We start from the raw sequence: 25555 nt of genomic DNA on the forward strand, positions 1-25555 counted from the left end.
GAACACACCTTCATTAACCCACTTGCTCTGTAGCTATGTAAGTGAGCTTGGAAGGAGTTAAGTGTCAGCCAGGCTGGGTAAGAAGCCTGCCTCCCTCTGTAACACACCCTCCAAGAGGTCCATATGTAGGGGTGCTGAGATCATCAGATGAACTGGAGTTATAGGAAGTCAAGGAGAGCTCTCCTTTCATCAGACACCTGCACCCCTTTGCTTTCTCCTCTTTTGTTTGTGCACACACAGCCCAGGACAGGCAGCAAACAGCATTTGCAGTGTTCACAGCAAAAAATGTTCACAGGGTTCAATCCAACAGTGAACCATAAATCATAGCAAACCCAAAGCAAAGCACTTTACCTATCTCCACTCCGAAAGCATGACTCAAATGTTGATTTAATTGTATGCAATGGAAGGACTAGCTTTTCATCTCAGAGGAATGCTACATCACCTGATCGCCAAGTATTTCCTATGGAGAAGATGCCTCTTGGCTCCCTCTGCCTTTCAGACTCTCACACACACCCTCCTCATCACACAGAAATGTTCCCTACCTCCTCTCCGAAAGATAACAGCAAAGTGCTTTGTTTGCTTTGCAAAAACGGCTCAGGATTTCCATTGCTGTGACACAGCAGGAGTGTAAGAAGCATTTGGGGGTTATATGGCCAGCAGGGAGCTTTGGCAGCCATGTGTCTGGATTTTTTTGTCAGCAGGAGGATTACTGAAAGCAGCACAAAAGAAAATGTCATATTAAATAGAGTGCATGTCAATGCAGAAGCGGGACTGGAATTTTTCAGACACTTCTGTTACAATCTGGCTATTTGCTGAAATGTTTTTTTCGTATCTTTTCCCAGACTGTTTACTATTTTAGATAGGGTGTCTTACCATCCTCAGATCATCCAACTGTCCTGTAAATCAGTTAATAATAGATGGACAGCAAAATGTAAAATTCTCAATTGCCTTTTACATTTTGGGAACTGCTTGGGGCCCTACTTTGGATGCCCATTTCCAGTCACCCTGATGACTCATCTTTTATAAAGGTATCATTACTCTTCTGTTATCAGTACTCTCTGTTAGGTGGACACAGTTCTTGTTGATTACACATCACTCATCCTACCTGTGCTAGATCTGGGTTTCAAAGGACTGATCCTGCCACTGAGTCTGCTACACCCAGCATTTACTTATTGACAAATTTTTCTCTGGGTTTCTGGCAGCTGCTGATCCTTCACCTGCAAGAAACACATTGCAGTGTGGGGAAAAGCAGCCTCACGGCTCAGCTGTCAGAGCTCAGTACCTCTGGAAATCAGGTTTCCTTAGGAGATACACTGGGAAAACCTCAGGAATGGGATTTATGACTGTCCAAGGACTATGAGATTATTGGGTTTATGGACAACTCGCTGGACAAAATAATTCATGGTAGTTTATAAATTAGGCTGGAATGGAATTAACACAGTATCATAAAGTTTATTGAACAGATAGGGCAGCCAGATGCCTTGTTTATCACCACAGAACACTGTGCCAAAACATTTTCGGACTGAATGATGTTGATGTATACAACTGCATTTAATCCATTTATTGCAACAGTTAGGAGTCAGGAGAGCAGTACATGGCCACGGCAAAAAGAAGCGACAGATGCTGGGATATGTAAAACTAAACCTGCTGCTGGCATAATCCTATGCAAGTCCCATTAAAGTTAATGAGGTATTTCTGCTTGAGCAGAAGATAAATTCGATTTACTAAGCCAGAAATACACCTGCCTGACACTGGATATCTTAAGTATTTGGAAGTGTTTTCCCTCCACTTAGTAAAAGTAATCAGGAGCCGCTCTAACCACCAAATAAAGCAATAGAACCGTCAAGAGAGCCATCTATTAATATATTGGTCACAATTAAAGACAGAGTTACCAGCTCAGCAAGTCTCACACTGATTTCAGACTGAAAAATTATATGAAAACAGAGGAAAAAGCAAGATTATGCATAAAATTCAGGAATAAAAGACCTAGATTTTTCTAGTTGTTCCAAAAAGTTCATTATAACTCTAGGAATTTCAGTATAAAGGAGACACCTAAGTAATTTGACCTCTGTCCAATAGTGGTAGATATGATTTAGACATCTCACTAATTCTGTTTTCACACTAATTTTGTGTTGAAAGTTTTATTTCATATTTGTTTACCTATTTTCTGTCAGTACAGGATAGATTTATGAGTGTCTGAGTGTAACTTCTGTGCATTTCTGTGCTGTAACGAATTTAGGTTTAAGTGAGCCCTGTAATGTTGAATTCCCTGACTTAAGATATTTTGATTCTGGGATAATGAAAATGTCTTTGCCAGAGAGCTGTGCAGAAAAGTACATTTAGGTTTAAACTCTTATTAGCAATAATTATTTTCTGGGGGGAGGATACCCTATAGTCTTCTTTTAAAGCTATGAAAAGCTCATCTATTAACAGTGAATGAGAAAATGTCATGCATACATTTTATCAGCTTCTCAGTCCAGTGCATCAGTAAACAGCATGGATCAGCCACACAATACGAGATAGCTACATATGATTTACAACTCAGTGAATGATTTACTAAGTCTGGCCATTAATATGAAGTTAGCTTTACATGAATGAGAAACAGTGACCTAACTGGGGAATCTAGTAATGTACTAGGTTACTGGTATGAAAACATTACTTGGAGTTATTATCACTGTAGAAAGAGCAATGGAAGAATGGTCCCAGGGTCCTGCCACCTTTATCCGTTGATGGCTCTTTCTCATATATCCCAGATTACAGCAGAGCTGAGACACTGAGCTTCACAACCACTGATGTGCAGGTTCACAAGCTCATTTCTGATCTTGAAAAACCACAGTCATCAGGCCAAGTCACCTGCTATCACTTGCTACGTGCTTGACACATCTCTTCTTACCTGCACCAATAGCACTGGGGTATAGAAGTTAAGTATGGAGGAAGGTTGATGATGAATGTCATAATGGTTATCTTAGTTCTTTGTGACTGGGATTATCACAGTGATTAAATGCAATTGTTGATATCACTACCTAATTGCAGCTTTTTTCATTGTAGCCTGGTTTTTCATTGTTTGTCCTGGTTTCAGCTGGGATAGAGTTAATTCTTCCCAGTAGCTGGTACAGTGCTGTGTTTTGGCCTTAGTCTGAGAACAATGATGTTGTTAACACACCAATGTTTTAGTTATTGCTAAGTAGCACTTACTGTAACTCAAGGACTTTTCAGTCTCTCATGCTCTGCCAGTGAGGAGGGGCACAAGAAGCTGGGAGGGAGCAGAGACAAGGCACCTGACCCAAACCAGCCAAAAGGTATTCCATATCACAGCACTTCATGTGCAGTATATAAACTGGGAGAAATTGAACAGGACTCCCCAGTCGCTACTTGGGGATGGGATGGGTATCAGTCAGCAGGTAACGAGCAATTGTATTGTGCATCACGTTTCTGTCTTGGGGTTTATTCCTCTCTCTCTTTTCCCTATTATTACTACTGTTGTTATTGCTACATTTTTTATTTTTTTTTTATTTTTACCTTTTGTCCCGGGTTTTCCTCCCCATCCCCTACTGGGGAGGGGGAGTAAGCATGCAGCTGCATGGCACTTAATTGCTGGCTAGGGTTAAACCACAGCACCAATTCATATGAATGTTAAATGCGCAGAAAACATGGGAAGTCTGAAGTATGTCTACATTCCAGAAAATGCTATTTTGTGTAAGTTGTCCCACGAGTTTAAACCACACGTGAAGATCTTGTGATTCCAGAGTGTGAAACACAGGTAATCAGTGATTTTACAAATAAGATGTTTTTATTTATGACTGCAAAGAGTTAAAACTACATTCACACAAGCTCAGTGATATCAGACTTCCCTCGGCCCCATCACAACAATCCATGCAGAGCAGGAAAATATTCTTGTATTGCTAACATCTCCAGAGCAGATGTCTATTGCAGAAAGTATGCAAGGAATTTGTGTGTCTCCCAGAGGACTAATGAATGGCCAGCCTTTTTGGAGTTAATTTATAATCAGCAATGCTGTTTGAAAAGCCAGACATGAGATGAAGAGAAAGACATACTGAAATCATACAGGGAAAAAAAACAAAAAACCAAAAAACAAAACAAAACAAAACAAAAAAATCAGACAAGATGACAGTTTATTACTAGATTAATTTTTAGATTAACATATTTCCTAAATGAATAAATGGATGAACATGTAAATCTCATCAAATGTATTCAAAAAGAGTATTCCTAACCTCTAATGTAGCTTCTTCTAGTATTTAGTTTCATCTCATAAGATGAAAGTTAGGAGCACGGTTCAATAAACTGCCACTGAAGAGAGAGAAGCCTTTGAAAAGAATAAAGACTAAATTAAGATGTTAAAGTACCTAAAAATAGGTACCTTCAGAGAGGTAGTGTTGTGTGTCTGAGTTCGTATGCTATATCTTTATTACAAAGAGAATAATGAACCTTTGCTTTAAATGCGAAGCAGAACTTAAGTTTATATGTAAAGGTGCAACAGCTACTTTCAAAGTCATGCATTTCTACTTCTGATCAGTCAGTCATTTATAATCTTGATCCATACTGAATCAAATGCAGCCACATTCCTCTGGCCAGTGGTGTTATTTGGATTTTTGAAAAGAAAAAAAAAGGAGGGGATATCAGGGTGCAAAAAGAACCATAAAAGTTGCCCATTCAGGAAGTATTTTATTACTTTTTTGGTGCCTCCTCCTCAGTTCTGCAAGCCTGATGCAACCAAAAGAAAAAAGGTTAAATGACTCATTTCCTTCCCACTCCTGCGGTAGGGCACCTAAACCAGCAAAGTCTTTTACACAGACATGCACCCCCTCTGACTGTAGGACACCCAGTTTGTGCAACTGCATGCAGACGTGCTTGTGGGAACAATACCTGGAAACTAAGGCACAGACTGCTATTAATACATACTCATAGGATCCCAGCTATGAGCTTGTGGGCTGCACAAGAACAAGAGGATGAAACCTTGAATCTGTGGTCTGGCCTTTGCCTTTGACCTTGTGGCACCTCAGGCACCTCCCTAAGCTCCTCAGGTCTTCCCTCATGCGCTTACTCCAAATTATGCCATCAACTACCCTTGTGCCCACCATGTGATCCTTGAATTCTGCAGACTTCACCCTACTCAGTTTCTCTGGCCACTTGTTTGGTGGAGGATAAGTTAAGAATCCCTATGGCCATCTACTCTTTTTACAGACACTGCACTTGTAGCTGACACATCCTGCTTCTGGCAGTGGTGGATCTTCTTTAGATGAAAGGTAAAAAGGGCTGCTCTGACAGAACAGAAGACAACCCAACAAACCAGCTTTGGTGGCTTACTGAACACGTAGAAGTGTTGCAACCATGTGGTGTCTCAGCACAGGAACACACCAGTAGGACACAATGGGACATGTTCTCACTGGTTTATGCTTTATATTCTTGTTATATTATATTCTTATATTCTTATTTATCCAATGAGGATTCAGACCTGATGCTTTTAATTTCAAGGTGCCAGCTGCAGCCCAGGTTAAAATGAGCTTTTAAAGGGTTTTGTTTTCTTTCCGATGTGTCAGGGGTAATTCTGGGCTGCACTTTGGAGATGCAGGGATGTATATTTTTAAGGCTAAATGCAATTTAAAAAAAAAGAATTCACCCTTTCTGCTGAATATGAAGAATATAGTGAAGCCCCCAAAAGTGCAAACATTTCTTCTTGCTGTAGGAAACTGGTGGTTTTCAGGTCAAAATTGGCACTGTGATGGATTCCATGCTAAACTGTCACTGATCTTCAGGGCATACTTTGATTGTTACTATGTCACTGATAGTGTCTAGGCGCTCCTGGGGGAGAAAACTGCTGCTCCTTCAACTTAATGACTTTAAAAACAGTACTTGGCTGCCTAGACACAGACATTTTCATGGCATTTCGAGTGCTGTGTCATGTCCCAGGTGGCCTTCAGCTGCTCCAGAAGGCTGTCAGTCTCTGGGAAAAATGTTATGTATCCTTGAGCTTCTTACATGACAGACACCTAAATGTATGCAACTGCATGCAACACTGTCTTGAGAGCAAAACCTTCCTTCCCTGGGAAACCTTTCTTTGCTCAGAATCCTAAGGAAGCTCCTGTGTTAGAAATAAGCCCTGAAATGTTCAAAGATCATGTAAATAGCCCCTAGAATAGCCTGCCTAGACAGGTGTTATAATACAAACATAAGTAATAAGCTTAATAAAAAAGTTGTTTGGTGCAGTTTACAGCAGGGCATAGTGGGGAGAAAAGCATCCATTCTGGGACCTCCCCACTAGGGCAATTCTTTGCCCTTGTCTCAGTGCCTTAGGTGAAGGCCAGTTAGATGGCAATAAATGAAGGTAAATGGGAACAATATATCCCTTACTTCATGATCTCCTGGGCAGAGTAAAGGGTGCAATTGAATGTGTCCTGCTAGCTTGGGCAGAAAGGAAGATGCTGATTTTGTAGGCAAGCACCAGTTCATCTGGGTGGTGAACCAAGCTGCCTCCTCACTTTCTTTGATCTACTGCAGGGTTCACATGGGGAAGCATATGCAAGCCTGGTGGTTTGGCTTCCACTGGCCTTATCTTTCCCTACCAGCAAAAATGAAACAATACATTTTTCTGATGACAGACTCTGCATGCACTCAGGACATTACCACCTCTCCCACCCTCCCATCCCAATGGTGTGGATTTTCTTTCATACTGAGTTTCCCTGACTGTACTCGTACAGACACTGTTTCCTCCAAGGCTAGGAGCACAGTTTGGAGCAAACTTGGGCAGCAAGAATCAAAAATGAGGCCAGGATAGCCTTAGGAAATCCAAGCCACGTCCTTGGCAACTCTGCGAATAGGGCCAGTTTGCAGCAGCCGTGAGCTCTGTTTCTCTGGAAGACATCAGTCAGACGCCCTGCTCTGATATCCACAGCCTACATCCTCTCCTTGCACTCCAGTTCTTTGCAACAGGTGACATTGTGTTCCCTGTGATCAATTTACTCATGTCCCGTCCTACTCTTGCAAGTGCTTTGAAAGTAGCTTTAGCACTCCCACATTCATGTTGTCCCAAAGTGAACAGTCTCCCTGAGATTACTGTTTGGGATGAGAGCAAGATGTTCTAGTTGCAGCTGTCCTTCTGGGTCATTTGTCTATGCCCAAGTTCCCAAGGATAAAGGGATAAAAATACTTTTAAGCCCAACCCATTCACCTTCCTGAAACAACATAGCCAGGAAACATACAATATGGAGCTTGGCCTAAATTAGCAGTTTTCAGGGATGTGAAAAGAACTGAATGCTAAGGTAAAATTTAAAAATCATTTCTCCTGAGGTTCATCTTAGAAACTTCTTTCTCCACTGGGCTGACATTCCTGTAAACTTCACCCCCAGTGCTCCCGGGTGGCTGCCATCTAGCCGAGAGGGAATTCTGGGTTCAACAGTTTACACTAAATATAAGCTGTCTGAATCTGGGCCTCTCAGGATCACCATCTGCTTTGAACACATTTTTGCTTATGCTCTTATTAAAGCAGAATGAAGAGCAGGAGACAAACTCAAATAAAAAATCCTAAAAAATCCAACTTCTTTGGGCAACCTGTGCCAATGCCTCACCACCCTCACAGGGAAGAACTTCTTCCTAACACCTAATCTAAATCTTTCCTTTATCAGTTTAAAGCCATTCCCCCATGTCCTATCACTGCATGCCCTTGTAAAAAGTCCCTCTCCAGCTTTCCTGTTGGCACCTTTAGGCACTGGAAGCTGCTCTCTCCAGGCTGAACAACCCCATTTCTCACAGCCTGTCTCTATGGGAGAGGTACTCCAGCCACCCGATCATCTTTATGGCCTCCTCTGGACTCCCTTCAACAGGTTCATGTCCTTCTTATGCTGGGGGCCCCAGAGCTGGATGCAGGACCGCAGGCGGGGATTATGATCCCCTTGTTCTGCTCTGCTTGTGAGTCCCAGTGTCACAGAAGCACTGGAACCTCCAGCTGGATCTCTTTGTGGAGGCGTAGCCTGTTTACAGCTTAATTAGAGAGTGTTGTATCTGCCCAGACACTGTCGGAAAGGAATGACTGGCTCCTTTGTGTATGCATTTTCCACATGCTTCTCCTACATATTGGGTGTGTCTGGTTTGTAAAATCCCATGTGGCTTGAGTGAAATTACAGTTTAAGTATTTCAGCAGAAGTACAGCAAATACCCACTGACATGTTTTAGTGAAGGGCAGACTTGTAGATACAGGAGAGAGGTCTGGGAAACAAAGAAAAGCTTTAAGTCAGGAAGTGTACACTGGAAGCAAGTGAAAGGTTTGACTCATGTCAGGAGACAGCCACAAAATAACGCCATGCAAGATGTTAATAATGAAGAATATCCAGGTGGAACTGCCAGTTGCAGGTTATTTCAGATTGTCGCCAGGAGAACTGGAGATGACCTAAGTATAGCCATCAAGGCAAGATCTGTAAGAAACAGATAGTCCTTAAACCAACTAGGACATCTGAAGAAAAAACCTTTGGCAGGACAAAGAAGCTGTGCAATGTGAAAAGCCAGCTTCCAGAAACTGAGCTGTTGGGCATTTTTCACCTGAAAGTGAAAGGTTATTTCTCCATTTTCCATGTCTGCAAATTTTACTTGGGTTTTAAGGGTAGATTGTTGATGCTGGTTCTAGTTCTTCTTCAAGATGCACATGCTAACGTGCAAAAGAGACCCATTTTCCAGTGATACCTGTTTGGCTGCATCTGCAATAATTACAGGGTAATATATAGCTTTTCCAGTGTAATTAATAAACACACTTTACCTAATACACTGGCAAGAGAATATGCTAGATTGCGATGAAGTATTTTTACCTTCTAAAATGCCTGATCAGGGCAAACATTTAATACAATGATCGTTTTTAAAGGGTTTCCTGAATACATGGACGCCCCAGTAAGACCACTGGAGGGCAGCAACGTCAAAGTGAATCATTCGTCAGCGTACTTCTGGGAATTGCTTCGTATAAACCCAAACCCAAGAACTTAGCAAAGAATTAGAAATAATTTTGTGCTACCCAGATGTAGATCTATGAAATAGTGTAAAAGACAGTACTGCATCATTTTCCTTACTTTCCTGCATGTAAAGAATGCCACCTGAATTGTACATGACTTTCCCTGTTTCCAGAAAGTGCTGAAAACATCAAAAAACACGATTAAAAAAAAAACAAAACTGATGCATTCTGAACCCTATGGATTTTTGGTTTATTTTTTAAAATCAATATATAGCCCAAGACTTCTTTGCATATCCTTTTATATACATATATATAATCTGCATTGTATTTATATTTGATATATGTAGATACACATTTTCAAATGAATCCATATTGTTGCATCAATATAATGGGGGCAGCACCTTAGCAGAATTTTTATTTTTTATTTTTAAGAGTGTCCTAAATTTCAAAATGTCACAGAAGTCTTTCAAATATCAAGTGGGTGGGGTTTAATGAGTAAGGAAGTCCACTAACATTAGTGAAGATTTTGGGGACACAGTGAAGATAAATGTATGAACTTTCTGCAAGTTTTTTTGATTTAGTGAAAGCATGCTATTATTAGTCTAATATTTATACATTGGAGGAATACCTGTTGACAATAATTTAAGATTATAGTTTGTCAAGCACGGCTGTCCATTGCTTTGAAATATATAAAGAAATATACTTGCTGAGTTACAGGTCGTAACATCCATCTATACTTTTGATAAAATATGAGCAAGGTAAATAAGACCGCTATGGAGCTTGCTAGTTTTGTAACAAGTGTAAGATACTTAAGTAAGTTCACTCTACAAGGTAGTTATGTACGTATCACCTCTTAATCCGTACTTGAGCTCCCTGATTGCATTCAAATCACATCTGGCCATTTTAGATATAAATATGTTCCGTTACTGTTGGTCTTAGCTAACAAACAGAAAGGAGCTGAGCTTGCCTTAGCTATAGTGTCATTTGGTACCTGGATGCCTGAACAAGCCACTTACCTGACTGCCAGGTGGTTTTGTAAGGTTACAATTGGAAGGGCCTTTTCTGAACATGCTACTACCAGAAGCAAGTACGGTTTTGGACAACAGCTGAACTTTGGAGAGTGCTTGTGGGATAACAAGGAATGCTTGTAAACCCTAACCCAGGTGAGGATCACCTGGGGAGTGTAAACAAAATAAATAGAAAAAACAGTATGATCCTGACAAGACACAGAGACTACTTTTGAGCGTGGAATAACCCAGACTTTAGCAGAATCTATGATCCCTCTAAGGGGGGGTGTGACTTAGGTTATGTCTACCATAGCGGGTGGCCTGGTGCATTAGGAACAGAACTGCAGTGGAAAAACGTTGGTGCTCAGGAAAAATGTCCACTCTGTAGACATTTAGGGATGTTTTATTTCAGACTAACTTTTGCCTGATACTGTAGATTGAGAGCCCATTAGCTGATGGAGCATATGAGGTGAGCTCCTGGAAAGCTTGATTTCAGATTAGTTTCCTCCAAGAGAAATGCTATTGTGCTCCACACTGCACAAAAGCATACAAAGTGGAGCCCTCAGGAGTCTCTTCAGATCCACAAACCCAATCTAAATCAAAATGTTCACGTAAAATCCAACCTTTTGTGGCAGAGAAAGGAAATACAAGGTAAAATGTCAGGCAGAAGTCATACATGACAGAGAAAGTGTCTACATTTATATCTATAAATGTAGGCTAAAGTTTCCATTTGGGATGTGTTGGGTTGGGTTGGTTTTTTTTCTTACACACATGAGCCTTTGGAAGTTAAATATCTTAGAACAGTAATAAAGAGGATGAGATATATATGAAAATTGTCCTTCTCATCATCACATTTATACAGAGATACGAAAATATGTGTCTTATATGTTATATATAACAGCTTTACAATGGGAACAGTGGCATTGAGTTTTTTAAGTTTATATGAGTAAATGATGATGGGATAAAAATGGAGATCTAACAAAAAAAAAAAACAATGACATTTGGGAAAGAATTTTGGTAGCTCTTGGCCAGTGTTTAAGCCCTCTCTTCTGATCTTGCATTTGACTACTGGGCAGGTGGATCTCACCTTCACTTCCAGATTTCACAGTGCATTTCTGGACTGCAGTTGGGGAAAAAAAGAAAAATCCAGCTTCTAAACTGAGCTGATCTGCTTGGCAAGGTACTGAAAGACAGTGAAGATGAAAGTACAGAAAGTTTTTTCCACAGCCAGTTTTCATGTATCTCTCTTACTATTTTAAACAAAAACATCTGCTTTACTGCCACTACTCTAAGGCTTTCTTAAAGGCTGGGAAAGAATTCTTAAAAAAAATGCTGGATTTCATTAATATTCAAGTTAGTGAACAGATGTTATAATCAATTGTAATAGTACATCATAAGAAAAGTTGGAATTCTGATATGGAAAATTGTCCAAATTTGGGTGCACCAACCCACTTTTAAAGGCAAGGACCCACTTATGTGCATGCACAGAAACAAAGCTGTGAACCTTTTCTGTTGGAAAACCCAGGGACCTGGTTCCACCCTTGCCAGATGTCACTGATTTCTCTGATTTGCCTTAACCTTTAGATCAGGATATTGCAGATTCGTCAAGCCTTCCCTTGGGAAATTTTCCCTTTTTCAGAGGGAAACTGAAAACACAGCAGTGCCTCTAAGTCTAATTTAGTGTCTTATTCCAGACTCAGAATTTGGTGAGCCGATGAACTAAAGCAACAACATGTTGTAGTCAAAAGCCCCTACAAAATGTAGTCAAAAGCCCATTTTGTAGGCTCACCTACAAAAGCCAGTTTTTCAACCACCCCCCAGCCCTTTTGCTTATTTCTCATGAAACAACACCGGCTGGTGAACTGTAATTGCTTTTGTGATGGTTACTTTCCATGAAGTACCATCAGAGGCCAGCGGTATTGCCCACTTCCAACCCCTGCAAACCCCAGTGGAGCCCGATGACCCTTATAGCAAGGGAGAAGCCCCGGGGCCCACAGTAAAAGGGGGGGAAAAAAGAGGCAGGATAAGCAGGAGGTGCTGCGCCAGAGTGGTTTCTAAGGAGAGCACTTCCCGCTGCAGCAGGAGCAGACGGCTGTTGTTAGCAACGGGCGTACACAGCCAGGGCGCTCCTGCAGGCTGAGGGAAGGTGCATGGCTTCTCGGGCTGATGATGAATTACCCCAACTTCCAGCCCTCGCAGCCCGGCTGCGGCAGCAGGGATGAGCCCTGCCTCGATGAGCAGCCTGTGGCAGCTGGAGAAAGAGGAGAGGGTTTGTCTTCTTCCCTCAGCTGCCCACCTCACGGCCTGCAGCAAAGCCCGACACCAGCGGAGGGGCAAGCCAGGCCTCCCGGAAAGCCCAACTCCCCACAAAGGCTTCAGGTCAACATTTTGTTTCGTTTCTTATTAATTCGTACAGCTCCGCTGCTTTAAAAGAGCACACAAAGTAGCTATTTTGAGCAGGCAGAACTGGGGTGCGACCCTCACAGGGACGCGGGGAGTCGCCCTCAGCCCTTCAAGAGCGCTAGAATGGCGGCGAAGGGCAGCCATGGGTGTGGGGGGTGAGGTCGCCCGGCAAGGGTAGTGGGGCTTCCCCCCCCAGTCCCTCGGACGGAGCTCAGCCCCGGGTGCCTCCTCTCCGCCCCCGGGCCGTCTCCCCCGCCCCGCGGCCTGCACGGTCGCTTAGCAACAGCGGCGCGTCCAGGCTGCGGCTGAGGGCGCGGGCTGGCCAGGGCCGCTCCAGCGAAGGGCTTGCCATGGCGCAGCGGAGCCTCCACCGCTGCACTCAGGTAAGGCAGCTGGCAGCGCTGCACGGCACTCACACACCGCAGGCAGCCTCACACGTATGTACACATGCACGCTGACACACACACACCCCCCACAAACACACCGTCCCAAACAGCCACACACGCTCCCCTCCAAGGAGCCTCGCATGCATGCATACCCCTGCAGAGTGACACAGCCACACACACATACAGACAATCCCCAAATAGCCTCACACACATGCACACCCCTGCAAACATGCACACCACTGCATGCACCCTGAGGCACACAAGCACATGCTGTACACAAGGACTGGTATACACACACATAGTACCCTGTACAGGGGATGTATCTCACATAACACACCACTCAGCCCCATATGGACGCAACCCTGCATAAACCATTGCACACATACACAACCGTGCACACAGATTTCTGTGACCACCACCGTCACCTACATGCACAGCCACCCAGCACAGGCACACCACCTGTGTGCATGTATGACCTTGTGTACACACAAATATGCACACACTTACATAAATGCCTTCACATATCGGTGTTCACGTGCAAACATGCACTGTGTTCCCTTTCATGGCCCTTCCTGGGTACCTTTCCTACCCATTTTCCCCCACTTTTCCTTCTCTAATTCCATTTTCCTTTACTAATTCCAGCCATTTTCACATGCTCAGGGATTTCATTTGATCCTGTCTCTGGCCATCAGCATGAACATCTTCATTTTCTTTTCTCAGGACATTTCCCCGTTGCTGGCTAGCATCTTTGAGGACCTGTACACTGGAGATGTTTTCGGGGAAGATGTGGAAACAAACTGGATCAAGTCCCAAGGAGGAGACAATGTTTATCATGAGAGCTTTACTGAGGAGCTACAGAAGGTACAAGTCAAAAACAAGTCAGGGCTTGGAGATCTGTTTAGCTTTCACTGCTACTTCGTAAGATAAAATGAAAAGTCAGAGAGTGGTCCTAGAACTGATACTGTAATGGAAATTTACTCAAGCGCAGTTTCCAACAGAACCTTTCATATAAGTTAATATTCACCACATGCTCCTTTGTGATGTTCTCAGCTCTGGACAGCTTTTCAGGCACAGAGTATAACCAGTAGCCCTGTTCCACTGGCCAACAACTCCTGTAACTGCTGGTCAGGGTACTAGACTTTCTATCTTATAATAAATTATTCTGATGTGGTGCATTTTGAAACCAGATGCTGCAAATATTATTTATATATGCTTAGTGGTGCTCTATGACGTGTAATCTCTTAACATTTGCAATGCTGTTTGAGAGTCTTGGATGAAATCAACAGCAGAAATGCAAAATACTTGTATTAATCATTGCTCTGATAGGTAGTGTCAGTGTATAAAAGTAGAGGCTATTGCTGGATGATTTGAACAACAGGTATTTTTTCCATTCATACTCCCTCAAAGGTTATCAGAGCTGAGAAGTCTGAAGTTTTGTACTTCTTTTGAGTCATTTATGAATATATTGATAGACACATGTTCTGAGCTGCTGTTCCACAGAAGGTAAAAGACATTTTCCTTGTCCTGAGAGGGTCTCCTCATCTTTCACAGTAGTGCTTCTTACCCAGCACAAGTTAAATGACAGAAATGATGGATTTAACAGGCCAGTTTATGATTGTAAAGTAATAATGTTTTACCAAGCTACCTATATTTACCCCTCAAAGGCAAATAGAAAACCTTTATCTGTAAGGAGATGTTAACAGCTCAAATTACACTCATTTGTCTACATTCACCCATGCCCCTGACAGCTTCTTGATGAGCATAAGTGCCGCCTGAGAGAAGCTGACAGAGCAGAGGAGAACATCATTCAGGCCCAGGCACGAGCAAAAGCAGAAGAAGAAAGGGCCCTAAATGTGCTGAAGGCAGATGTGGGGGAAGATTTCCACAAAATAGGGCTGCCACCAGGTGAGGATTCTGGAAATACTATCTCTCCCTGATACATGCTTATGGTACCTGGAGACTAATGCCACATTTGCCCAATCACTAGTAGGGCTGACACTAGACTCGGTGAGTATTTGGTTTGGCATTACATCAATAGAGCAACGTGGACAGATTTTGTGCGGGGATTCAAGTAAAGTAACACCTGTTTAACACTGCAAGAAACTAAACAACCAGATCATTTTCAAGGTTTTAAATTTGCAATTAATGGCTTACTACCTAACTTTATTACAGTATATATACCTTGATATGTAGTAGCAACAAACAGAGATTAGGTGTTTCTCCAATGGTTGCATAGCTGGGTTTGAAGTGAATTTAGAATTGTGGATACATGTCCAAGTTTTGGGATTAAAATACCAAATTGTTTCTCTATCCAAAAATACTACCTGATAGTGATGCATTATAAAGACAACATTACTTTGAGTGAATCAAGATAGTGTATTAATCAAGATAGTGTATTAGTGTACTAAGCTTTTGCATTATTTGTTTGTTTCTTTACTGTTGCAGTGGCATCCTGTTTTAGGTGGATTGTGGATAATGAACTTCTCAGAAAAAATAATTTAACCTGCCCTGAAGACTACATCACTGAAAAATCTCTTCCTACTAGAGCACCTAAAGGTAACTTCTAAAGCAGAGAATAAATCAGATTTTTTAGAACATTTTATAATGATTGAATCATTGGAGGATGTAGCAGATCTGAGTATATTTTTTATACTTTTCTGCCAAAGCAGAAGGGACTCTAGTATTACAAGCATAAAATTCCACTAATGGGACATTGTCAAACTAAAATTGATAAATTAAAAATGATTGAGTTTAAATGTGCTTAACCATGAAATTTAATGGTGGTTACACATTTGTTCATAGCTCTTTCCATCTGGCACAAAAACTGTATTAATTATGACTGCTCTGCCCCTATTCAATTTCATTAGCACAAAGCTGCAATTCCATCCTGTATACAGAGAAGGGAAGTGGTTACATTAAAAGCTATTTTCAGGGAAATAAAACTGTATGCTTTTTGGGGGGTTCTAGAAAATATATCAGTTCAATTTGCAAATGGAGATAATTTTTGTGCAATGTCAGGACTTCTTTTACTGACTTATGAGCCAAGGTGAAAGATTTTACTATCATTAAACTGACATTTTTCAACCAAGTCAAAGCAAATATTTCAGAGTAATCAACTTAGTCACAAGTTCCGAGATTTGGGTTTGGGTTTTTTTCCACATTGTAATTCCAAACAAAGCCAAAAATCTGACATCTCAGAGTTTGCTTAACAGTAGGAACATGGGACTAGATGGTGCATCCTGTTTATGTCAACTTCCTGACTTTCGTAAGTCCATCATATAGATATTTTTGTCAATTGAACAGGACGTTCTAAGTTCCATTCACTTTTAAGATTAACACAGCTTTCTGAGGGTGATATAACTTTCTTTGTATATAGCTTGCTTGCTCAGTATTTCTAAAAGCTTTGTTATTAAAGCACTAAGCTTCATTTGTGCAAAATATATTATAAATTTAAAATAAATTCTAGAAGATTTAAAGAATATTTTTACCATCAACAAAACTAAAATAAGTTCATACACTTACACTTAGAATAACTGCTTATAATTCATGTTTTTTTCTCTTATAGACTTAATTTTTTCTTTGAATTGCAGGAAAATCAGAACCTGGCTATATCAAAGAGACTTTTGCTTTTAAACAGCGTGCTTCTTCACGCTTGTGGGACCAGATGCCTGCAGGGATTGCACATCTACAGAAAATACCTGGTAGACTGCCAAATGTGTCTTTAAGCACATTAACTCTTCTTTCAACTCCAGACTCTAGCCGCCAGACTAAAAAGATAAGTAAGGTACATTTTACAGGTCTGTTTTAGTCTGTCAGAACTATCAGGTCTATTGCTGTTCCTGTAACAAAGGGTGAATATCAGTGCGTTAGTTGATTTGGCTCCAGTACTTATTTGATCTTTTAAGAAAAGCGAAACACAATATTTCCTATGAATTTTCATGCTGTATGGCTTTAATTGTGCATGTACAGATACCTTTATCATCATCCTCAAAATTACCATGTTTAATTTTGCATCATGATCTCTTTGTTTTTCAAAGAAAACTAATGCCTCACAGAAGCTGTCCTGGAAAGATAGTAAGTGCAAAGCTGAGAGAGAAAGTGAGCGTGCTTACCTTGCCAAACTTGAGAAAAGGCAGAATTACTTGAAGAACCCTCGCTTTTTCCCACCAAATTCTCTTCATGGAGGCAAATCTCTTGTCATTTCTCAAGGAAAGGTGGAACAAACCATAGCCAGAAAGAAAGCAGAAGATGATAAAGGGTATGCAGTTTCTTGATTATGAGCTGGAGTACACAGAGAGACTTCACCATAGAATTACTGTGAATTTACAAGTAGATACTTGAGCTAAATAGCTATGATGTAGTAACTTAGGAAAGAAAGTATGTCTGTATGATATTTTGTTCTTACTAAGGGATACATTTTGCAATTTCCCATTGTATCCATATTTAAAGAGCTGGGCAGTAAGTTAATGTCTTCAGCTTTTTTTTTTTTTTTCTCTCTGTCAGAGATACCTCATTTGTTCCTGTGTTTCTTGCCAATCCACCTACTGTTATGTTTTCTGATTATGAAGTTGGCCATGTTTACGAGGTGAGAACTTACTTCTCTTTAGAGAGTTAATTCTACTACTAAGGAGCATTATGTCCTGCCATAATCTATGTATCTCAGCCAACCTTTTGGCTTCCTGCAGTTTAACAAAAGTCTGAGTTTCTTCTTTATATTGAATTAATGACCTTATAAGTTCCTTGAAGATACTCTTTCACATGTGCCACTGACACATTAACTAGTGAAAACTAAAAGGGACCTTTTCAGTCTCTGCTTTGTTTTGGTAGTATCTGATTCAGCCTTTATTGAATAAACTGAGGCTTTTAGGTTGGTTGTGATAATAAATTAGTTACTACTAGTGGAGAGCTAGGGAATTGCAAACATTACAGTGAGTGATGATAAATATAACAGAGTATTTTGTTTTCTTTTTAAATGAAGATGACTATAGAGCTGCAGAACATCACTTCAACATGTCATTATGTAAGACTTATCCCTCCCTCTACTTCAGCATTTGCCATTGGGCCAGGTAAGTATTCCTTTTACTGCCTTTAAGATATTAACACATAAGAGATCTAATTTATCAGCTTATCAGCTGATATGTTCTGTTTACTTCTGCTATCCATAGTGCTCAGTTCTTTAGAAACTGAAGGCTGACTTACGTCTTTAGGACCATTCACATGCAACTCATGTGATCTAACTCATGCAGATTCAAATGGTCTAATAAGGAATTCAGAAAGACAAACTCACATTAAATTTTTCAAAGTTAGGTTGAAATGTATTCATGGAATACCTAGATTGAGTCTTATCCAAAATGCATCTAGGAACAGACATCGTTTCCGCTATGGGGAAGAGAGTAAGAAATAATATACTTCAGTTGCAATAAGGAAGATTAGGTTAAGAGATAAATAGTACAATAGATAAGCAGTGGGACAGATTGCCTAAGGAGATTGTGGTATCTGAGTTACAGCGTTGGATGCCCTCATGTAAGCCTTGCTGTCCTGTGTAAAGGAAAACCTGGTAATTTCTCTAGGTTTCTCCTCACTTTGTTTTCTGTAGTTACGAAAAGCATATTTCAGACACAAAAATCTTCTTTGAGTTGAAGGGAAGATATGCACACACACAGATTACACTGACAGGCCTTCTGTGGTCATTCATTTTTATCAGCTTGATTTAGGCAATAAATGGGGAGAGTTTACAGGCACCTTTCCAGAAAGAGATGTGATCATAAATACATACACCAACTTTGGGAGGTTTTAAGTTTTTTTCAATTCCTTGCATTCTTTTTTTTTTTCAAGGAAAATTTCCAGGAAAGGGAGGACTGGTTGCTCCTGGGATGACATGCCAGTATACAGTCCGATTTACTCCTCAATATCCAGGAGATTATGAAGACTGTATGTTAGTGGAGACTCAAGTGTCAGAACCTCTTTTGATCCCAGTCCAAGCTAAAAGACCACCTCCAATGTTAACATGTCAGTACTGTCCAATTCTTAAGTTTCTCTGAAGTTAAAAGGACTTCTTTTTTTTTTTCAACTCTCTCCAATTTTATGTCACAAAACAAATATGGCCAAACGTGGCAGTGCAGTTTCTATGTTTTGATATCTACCTCATTTTCACTCATAATAATTTGACTAGTTATTAAAATGTAATCCTGACAAACTTTTCCTCAGTCATTTGTACTTCTATTAGAGAAGTGAGCTGGAGCCACTTTTCTAGGTTTGTGTCCTGTTGATTCCTGGATTCCTAACTGTAATTACTTATCCTAAACATTTAGGAATTATGATTTAGTTATAAACATTTGATGCTATTAATTAATATTCATTCAATATTACATTAATTATGTTCATTAATTATTATATACCTGCAGGATTCACCTCCCAGATTTCTAGCTTCAGCTGTACCATCCAGGATGGCTTCTGCAGAAACTTGCTTTGATTTTTGCTAAATTCACCTTTCCTGTTATACTGAGCATGTTTTAAAAAGTCTTACTTTCTGTTATCATTCAATAGAGTCTTTAAGTAGGAAGCACCATTAAAGTGTAAAATATATGTAGAAATACACACCTTATTCTGTTCAACTTTCAAATGGAAAGAATATGAGGGGGGTTAGGATGGCAACACCCAGTATATTCATATGCAGTAATGCAGTCTGTAAAGAGTTGCCAGTTGCAGCTGCCAGTTGCAGCTGGCAAGCCTTCACTGTGTAGTCTGATTTTCTGTGTTATTCATTGCAGTGCCTCATATTATAGAGTGTGGTCCCTGCCTTGTTGGAGGAATAAAAGTAATGCTGATTTTGTGCAGAAATGAGGGAACTAGAACTGAGAAATTCTCTATAATGCCAAAGAAAGCCTGCCCATCTCCTAATTTTGAGGTGAGTGATTAGAAAGGAAATACTGGACATGGTATGGTATCATTGCCTGACACAAAGGCTTTCAAGTTAGTCATGGGATATTAGCACAGAAGTCATAAGGCCTTGCTGGGGACATTGGTACTGCCACTCCCTCAGGGATTCACATTTGTCCTCAATACCAATCTCTCTGGATGTCCATACCTCCTGCTTGTGCTCTGTCTTGCCTCTGGAAGAAGGTTTCTTGCTCAGTGGTAGGGTAAACTTAACCGTAGGTCAGGGAAAAGACAATTGGCTTGAACTTTAACTTTACCCTTAATACAAATAGAAATGCAACCAGTTTGAGCATTACTTCAGCTGATTTCCTCCCTCTTCCCACTAAAGATACCACTTGTATCTTGCTGCATCTGTAGAGCTTGCAGCCGACTCCAGTACTACAGTCTTTAGCTTTCCATCACGGAACAGATGTAAATGAATGGAGTGAGACCTCACTTGGGGTATTGTGTGCAGTTCTGGTGTCTTCAACATAAAAAGGACATGAAACTGTTGGAAGAAGTCCAGAGAGGGCCACAAGGATGATCAGGGGACTGGAGCACCTCCTGTATGAAGACAGGCTGAGAAAGTTGGGTCTGTTCAGCCTGGAGAAGAGAAGGCTGCGTGGAGACCTCATAGCAGCCTTCCAGTATCTGAAGGGGGCCTACAAGGATGCTGGAGAGGGTCTCTTCATTAGGGACTGTAGTGATAGGACAAGGGGTAATGGGTTAAAGCTTAAACAGGGGAAGTTTAGATTGGATATAAGGAGGAAGTTCTTTGCTGTAAGGGTGGTGAGGTACTGGAATGGGTTGCCCAGGGAAGTTGTGAATGAGCCATCCCTGAAGGTGATCAAGGCTAGGTTGGACAGAGCCTTGGGTGGCATGGTTTAGTGTGAGGTGTCCCTGCCCATGGCAGGGGGGGGTAGAATTAGATGGTCTTAAGGTCCTTTCCAACCCTAACTATTCTATGATTCTATGACAAAAAAAGATAAGATGTAGCTGGCAGGTTGGCATTTTATGTGCTGGAGAAAAGGGTAAAGTGACAGATGATGTGCCAGGATGTCCCTCCTGACACGCTTTACAGTTCTAACTCAAAGTGAGTCATAAGCATGAAGAAGCTGGAGAAGCAAAGCCCCTGTGCTCAGTCAGAGCTGTTCTTCTGTGAACATGAATAGTAGGGCTTCTGACACTATCATTTGTCTTTGGAGACAGCACCTTCCCTCCTGCTTTTACCAAGGTAATTATAAAACATAGAGCATTTCTTCTAATCAAGGTATATACATAACCCCCATACTTTTGAGAGATGTGGAAAAAAATATGTTAAGAGGTAAAACAGAGAAGTAATATTCTGCCTGGTTTAGGTAATCTTTAAAAACAACAAACTCAATCTAAGTTTTTAATCTTTTTTTTTAAACAACTTAGGCTATTGCCACTGATAGTGTTGTGATACAAGCTCCTTTTGGGATCCATCCTCCTGTGCTTGAGCTAGCCCCAGGGCAGAATACAACAGTAAAGGTTAGTACCAACTGCTATAGAAATTATTTGTACTTTAACAAATAGATAAGGAAACAAGATCATTTTAGAAGAGCTTGGCTGGAATTTGTGAATTTGGGTTTATGTGAGCAAAAAAGCTTAAATCTTTTTGTGAAATTATGCTGAAAGAATTGCAGTTGTGAATCTAGTCTTTCATGGAACCAAAATCTTGCTTAGCCACTCAGAGACCAGTCAGATTTTCTCCACTCTAAGAATTCTGCTAGAGAAAACAGGAATCTGAGAACACAGGAGTGTTTATTTCATTCCTGCTGGGGCATCAAGTCCAAGAAAGTTTTCCTTTCTGAGCTTTCTTGGAAAAAAAGGACATATAGGGAAGAAAAAAAAAAAAATCTTTCATGTAACAGATACAAATCATTTACTTATGATGTGCTCTTTCCTTAAAAAGATCCTGCAGTAAGTATGCATTAATGGTTGCCACCACTGTTTTGTCTGATGTGGGTCACCTTTTATTACAGATCACTATGGGGAGAAGAATGATATGGAGAGTATGGCTAGCCTTCACCCCTTCCTTTTACTAGTTTCTCCTGGCTGTTGATGAGAGGAATGGGTTAGGCAGCTTCATAAAGGAAAAATGTTTCTCCTTCTCTCTGCCTTCCCATGTGCATTGCTTTAACAGGGTCAGGTGGGAGAAAAAGAGGAGATAGATTAGGTTGGGTTCAGTTTGCAGGTGGTGATGGATGACATATAGAAGAATCAGCTAAGGGTTTTGGCCCTTGAACCATTCTTGTTGAGTTGGAATTTAGGGAGGGTATACATCGGTTATCCTGCGCACACTGTTGTAGCTTGAAAGGCAACAGTGGTATTAGTAAGTGTTTGAGGGCAGATCCAATTTTAAGGGTGTAATTCATACAACTAAGGCAGGAGACTGCCCACATCTCCAGGGACTGCAAAGGCAGCCTCTGGTGATCATCCAGTCATGTGCATGTAACTTTAGTGATCCAGAAAACACCTATTTCTTTCTGGTTTGTGTTAAGGGACTGTGACATTGTCCATTTCTTGCAAATGTAAGATTTAGTAACTAATCATTAGAACTGTCTTTTAGTGAGTGTTTATGAATTTAAGTTGATTACTTTCTGGAGAGAAATCAGTAACAGTCATTGCTATTTTACTTTTCTCTTTCAGGTAATGTTTTTTCCTTCTTTTCCAGAAGTCTCACAGCAGACATACACTATTGTTTGTGACAATTGCCAGGACAGTGACGTTACAGTCACAGGTTTGTTTCTAACACCTTTCAGAGGTTACATTTCTAACACCATATTTATTCAGTTAATGTGAGTGGTGGTTGATGGCTTGAAGTGGTGGTAATATTTTGTGTCATTGAATTAACCAAACACTTTGTTCCAGGATGGTGTTACATGCTGAACTTCTTTATTATTATTATTACTGCGTCATTCTAGTACATGAAGTACACTGTATTCAGAAAGCACTGAGCTCTTTAGCTACCTACTGTAGCGAAAAATCTAAATGTAAAATGTCACAAAGTAACAAAAAAGAAAACATGTTGTCAGGTGCAATTAATTTCTTAGACTTTGTACCAGTAACATGTCAAACTATAAAGCATCAGCTTTAACAGGGCAGAAATACATTTGGGTGTGAAGTAAAACTGGGGCACATTTTGGATTAAGGTATTCAGGGGAAAGAGAGGCAGTCTTTGGATTAGCTAATGAAACCAGTTGAAATTCTTGTAAATTTTAGTGCTTGTCCTGTAATGTAACTGCGCTAAAATATTATGCTTGACTTGTCATCTATTTAATCACTCTTACAGGTATTTTCTAATTTTTTAAGTAGTGCATTTGCTGCTTATTTTTATCTTAATATGCTGATCAGAACATCTGGGTCATCTCAGAACATTATCAACCATTGCAAGCAGCTTGCTTACTTCAGTGAAAGTATGCTGATGTAAGTGAGCTGAGGTTGTGGCCCTGAAATCCAAATCTGTTAAATGTGTGAAGAGAAGATCTCTACTGGTATATGTTGATAAACAAAGAACACCAGGAAAATACTGTATGATTAACACCCTGGGGTTCTGAAATTTGAGGAAACACGAAATACTGTCAATAATAGCAAATGCCATAAATGGCCATTAATGAGTAACATGAACAATGTTAATAGCCACATGGTAAACACTAATACCTACTTATTTCTTCAAGGGGTCGGGCAGCTGATAGCTCTGGAGCTTTTGTTTGTCACGGGTGGAGAAAGCAAACCCAAAGCTGATGAAGCTACTGATGCAACAGCACAGCATCTCATACGATTTGACCCCCAAAACCCACATACCACCAAGGAGAAGAAATTGGTTATAAGAAACTCTACGTACGTAGCTACTGCTAATAGAATAATGTTCTTCAGTCTAAACATACAACAGAATAATGCTCTGCAGTCTAAAAATACTGGCTGGGATCTCACTTGTGATACCGTACTCTCTCAAGCTGGAGAAACCTTTATGCAATTGATAGCTGTTGTACAGAAGCCTTGCTTCCTTTTGCTTCATTGTTTAGCAATTAAGGCTTAAGGATATGTTTGTAAAAGCAGAAACATATACAGAGATCACATGTTATGGCAACCATTAGCAATACCATTTAGTTCATACACTGCCAAGGTCAATATATTTGCTCCCATATAAATGAATCTGCAACTCCAAAAGGTTTATAAATATAGATAGTTGTAGGAAATATTTAACAGGGTGATCCAGGTGAGATTTATCTAACTTTTCATGCATACAATGTATACTTGTGTTACTGAGATAGGCATTCTATACTCTTTTCCTTTCATAGTGCAGGGAAATAGGTGCTTCTAAGAATCCAATTCTGAGTGTAGACATCTCCCATAGAACAAGATAACAATGTATTTTGGACTCCACTGGATCTCCACTGATTAAAGCAGGAGTCCAATGTAACTAGTTCACATTAAAATTTACACATTATTCCTGCTATTGAGTCCTAATAGATTTAAATACAAACTATTTGAAATCAAGGAATATGTCTCTATATACAATTACATTGCACTGAACATAGTGGCATACCGATTTGATCCAGATCAGTTGGACAATAATAGAAGTACACTAATGTTCATGATTATAGTAGTTAGAGGCTGCAGAATATCAAAACAGTGAGGGGAGGTCAATGCTGGTTTTAGATATATTCATGTAAATTGTTTCTTGAATTTCTGGAATTTTTTGTGGGTTTTTTTTGTGTTTTTTGGTTTGTTTTTTTTTTTTTTGTGGCCTGGAAAACACACATGCATAATGCCAGAACAGAATGCTGTTTGGGTAAAGAAAGTGTGATTTGGTGAACTGGATGCTGTAAATTGGTGAAGGATGTGACTATGCCGATTTCCACATAATTCTTTGTGCTATAATCATGACAGCAGTACCTGCAAGTCTGGTGTCAGCATCTGTATGAACAAAGATGGGCAGGCTGAGACTGAACTCCATAGAAGCAGGAAAAAGAAAACTTTTTACTGTTATAGAAAGTGATAATAGAAAGTGATACAAGAAATTGTATGTGCTCAGTTTTGTCATTGATACTCACCTTCAAATTCCAGTATCCTTTCTCCCCTTAGTAAGGCAAAGTTTTTGAGGTCAGCATGAGCAAGTTTTTAAAACCCATGAAGACATTCCATAGAATACACTTCTACTGAAGCAACCTACTTGAGCAACCTTTTCTGGATTACAGAGAGTATTGCAGAACCATTGCTATGACCTTAGCTAAAGCCACTGTGTTTGTTAACATCTTAAAGACCATATCTTGCACTTGGATTAAATTCAGAATTGTATAGATCATCAGCAGTGATCCAATGCAAACATACTTGTATCAGCAGGAATGATTCTGCTGCTCTCAGATTCTTGAAAGAATTTTGGATGTTCCTAAAAGTTGCATTACATGGCAGGTTAAATAAGGCAAGAAAGTGTTAACACATCTTAAAAGTTTACATAATTTACTTCCATATATTAGCATGTTCTGACTCTATGCTGCCTCATCAGCTTTGTAGCTCATAAAGACTGGTAAGTCTAATCCCTTTAATTTTTAAAGAGAAGAATTACCTGCCTGGAAAAAGGACCTTATATTTTTCTCCTAATATTTTACTCAAATATCAGATTTTTTTAATCATAGCTTTTTTGTTTTTTATTGATCTCTCTGCAGCCAAGTAGAACTTCCTTTCTACTGGCAGATAATGAAGCCCAACCTGAAACCATTAGTACCAGAAGAAACTAGAGACTTCACGAAGGTCAAATACAACCAAGACACAGAGTCGGCCTTCTTCATAGATCCTGAGGAGGGAGTTTTGTTTCCCTGTACAGATCATGAGTTTATTCTCACTTACACTCCACAGGAGGTATG

At 40.2% G+C, this 25555-nt stretch overlaps 1 protein-coding gene across 1 annotated transcript in view; it reads left to right on the forward strand.

The window, feature by feature from the left end:
* The first annotated feature begins 12583 nt into the window (after positions 1-12583).
* Positions 12584-25555, forward strand: part of DLEC1 (DLEC1 cilia and flagella associated protein) — a 41396-nt gene continuing 28424 nt past the window's right edge. The window contains exons 1-14 of the mRNA XM_061474519.1: positions 12584-12743; positions 13467-13607; positions 14495-14651; positions 15192-15302; positions 16337-16530; positions 16784-17004; positions 17250-17331; positions 17725-17812; positions 18582-18755; positions 19517-19653; positions 21084-21176; positions 22338-22428; positions 23366-23528; positions 25358-25550. Of these exons, the coding sequence (XP_061330503.1) occupies positions 12711-12743; positions 13467-13607; positions 14495-14651; positions 15192-15302; positions 16337-16530; positions 16784-17004; positions 17250-17331; positions 17725-17812; positions 18582-18755; positions 19517-19653; positions 21084-21176; positions 22338-22428; positions 23366-23528; positions 25358-25550 (1878 nt within the window). The 5' untranslated portion in view covers positions 12584-12710. The remainder of the gene's footprint in view (positions 12744-13466; positions 13608-14494; positions 14652-15191; positions 15303-16336; positions 16531-16783; positions 17005-17249; positions 17332-17724; positions 17813-18581; positions 18756-19516; positions 19654-21083; positions 21177-22337; positions 22429-23365; positions 23529-25357; positions 25551-25555) is intronic.

The sequence above is a fragment of the Pezoporus flaviventris genome, unplaced genomic scaffold (assembly GCF_033815535.1).
Source record: "Pezoporus flaviventris isolate CSIRO_AGI_PZ_B2104156 unplaced genomic scaffold, CSIRO_AGI_Pfla_v1 ptg000079l, whole genome shotgun sequence".
Classification (NCBI taxonomy): Eukaryota; Metazoa; Chordata; class Aves; order Psittaciformes; family Psittacidae; genus Pezoporus; species Pezoporus flaviventris.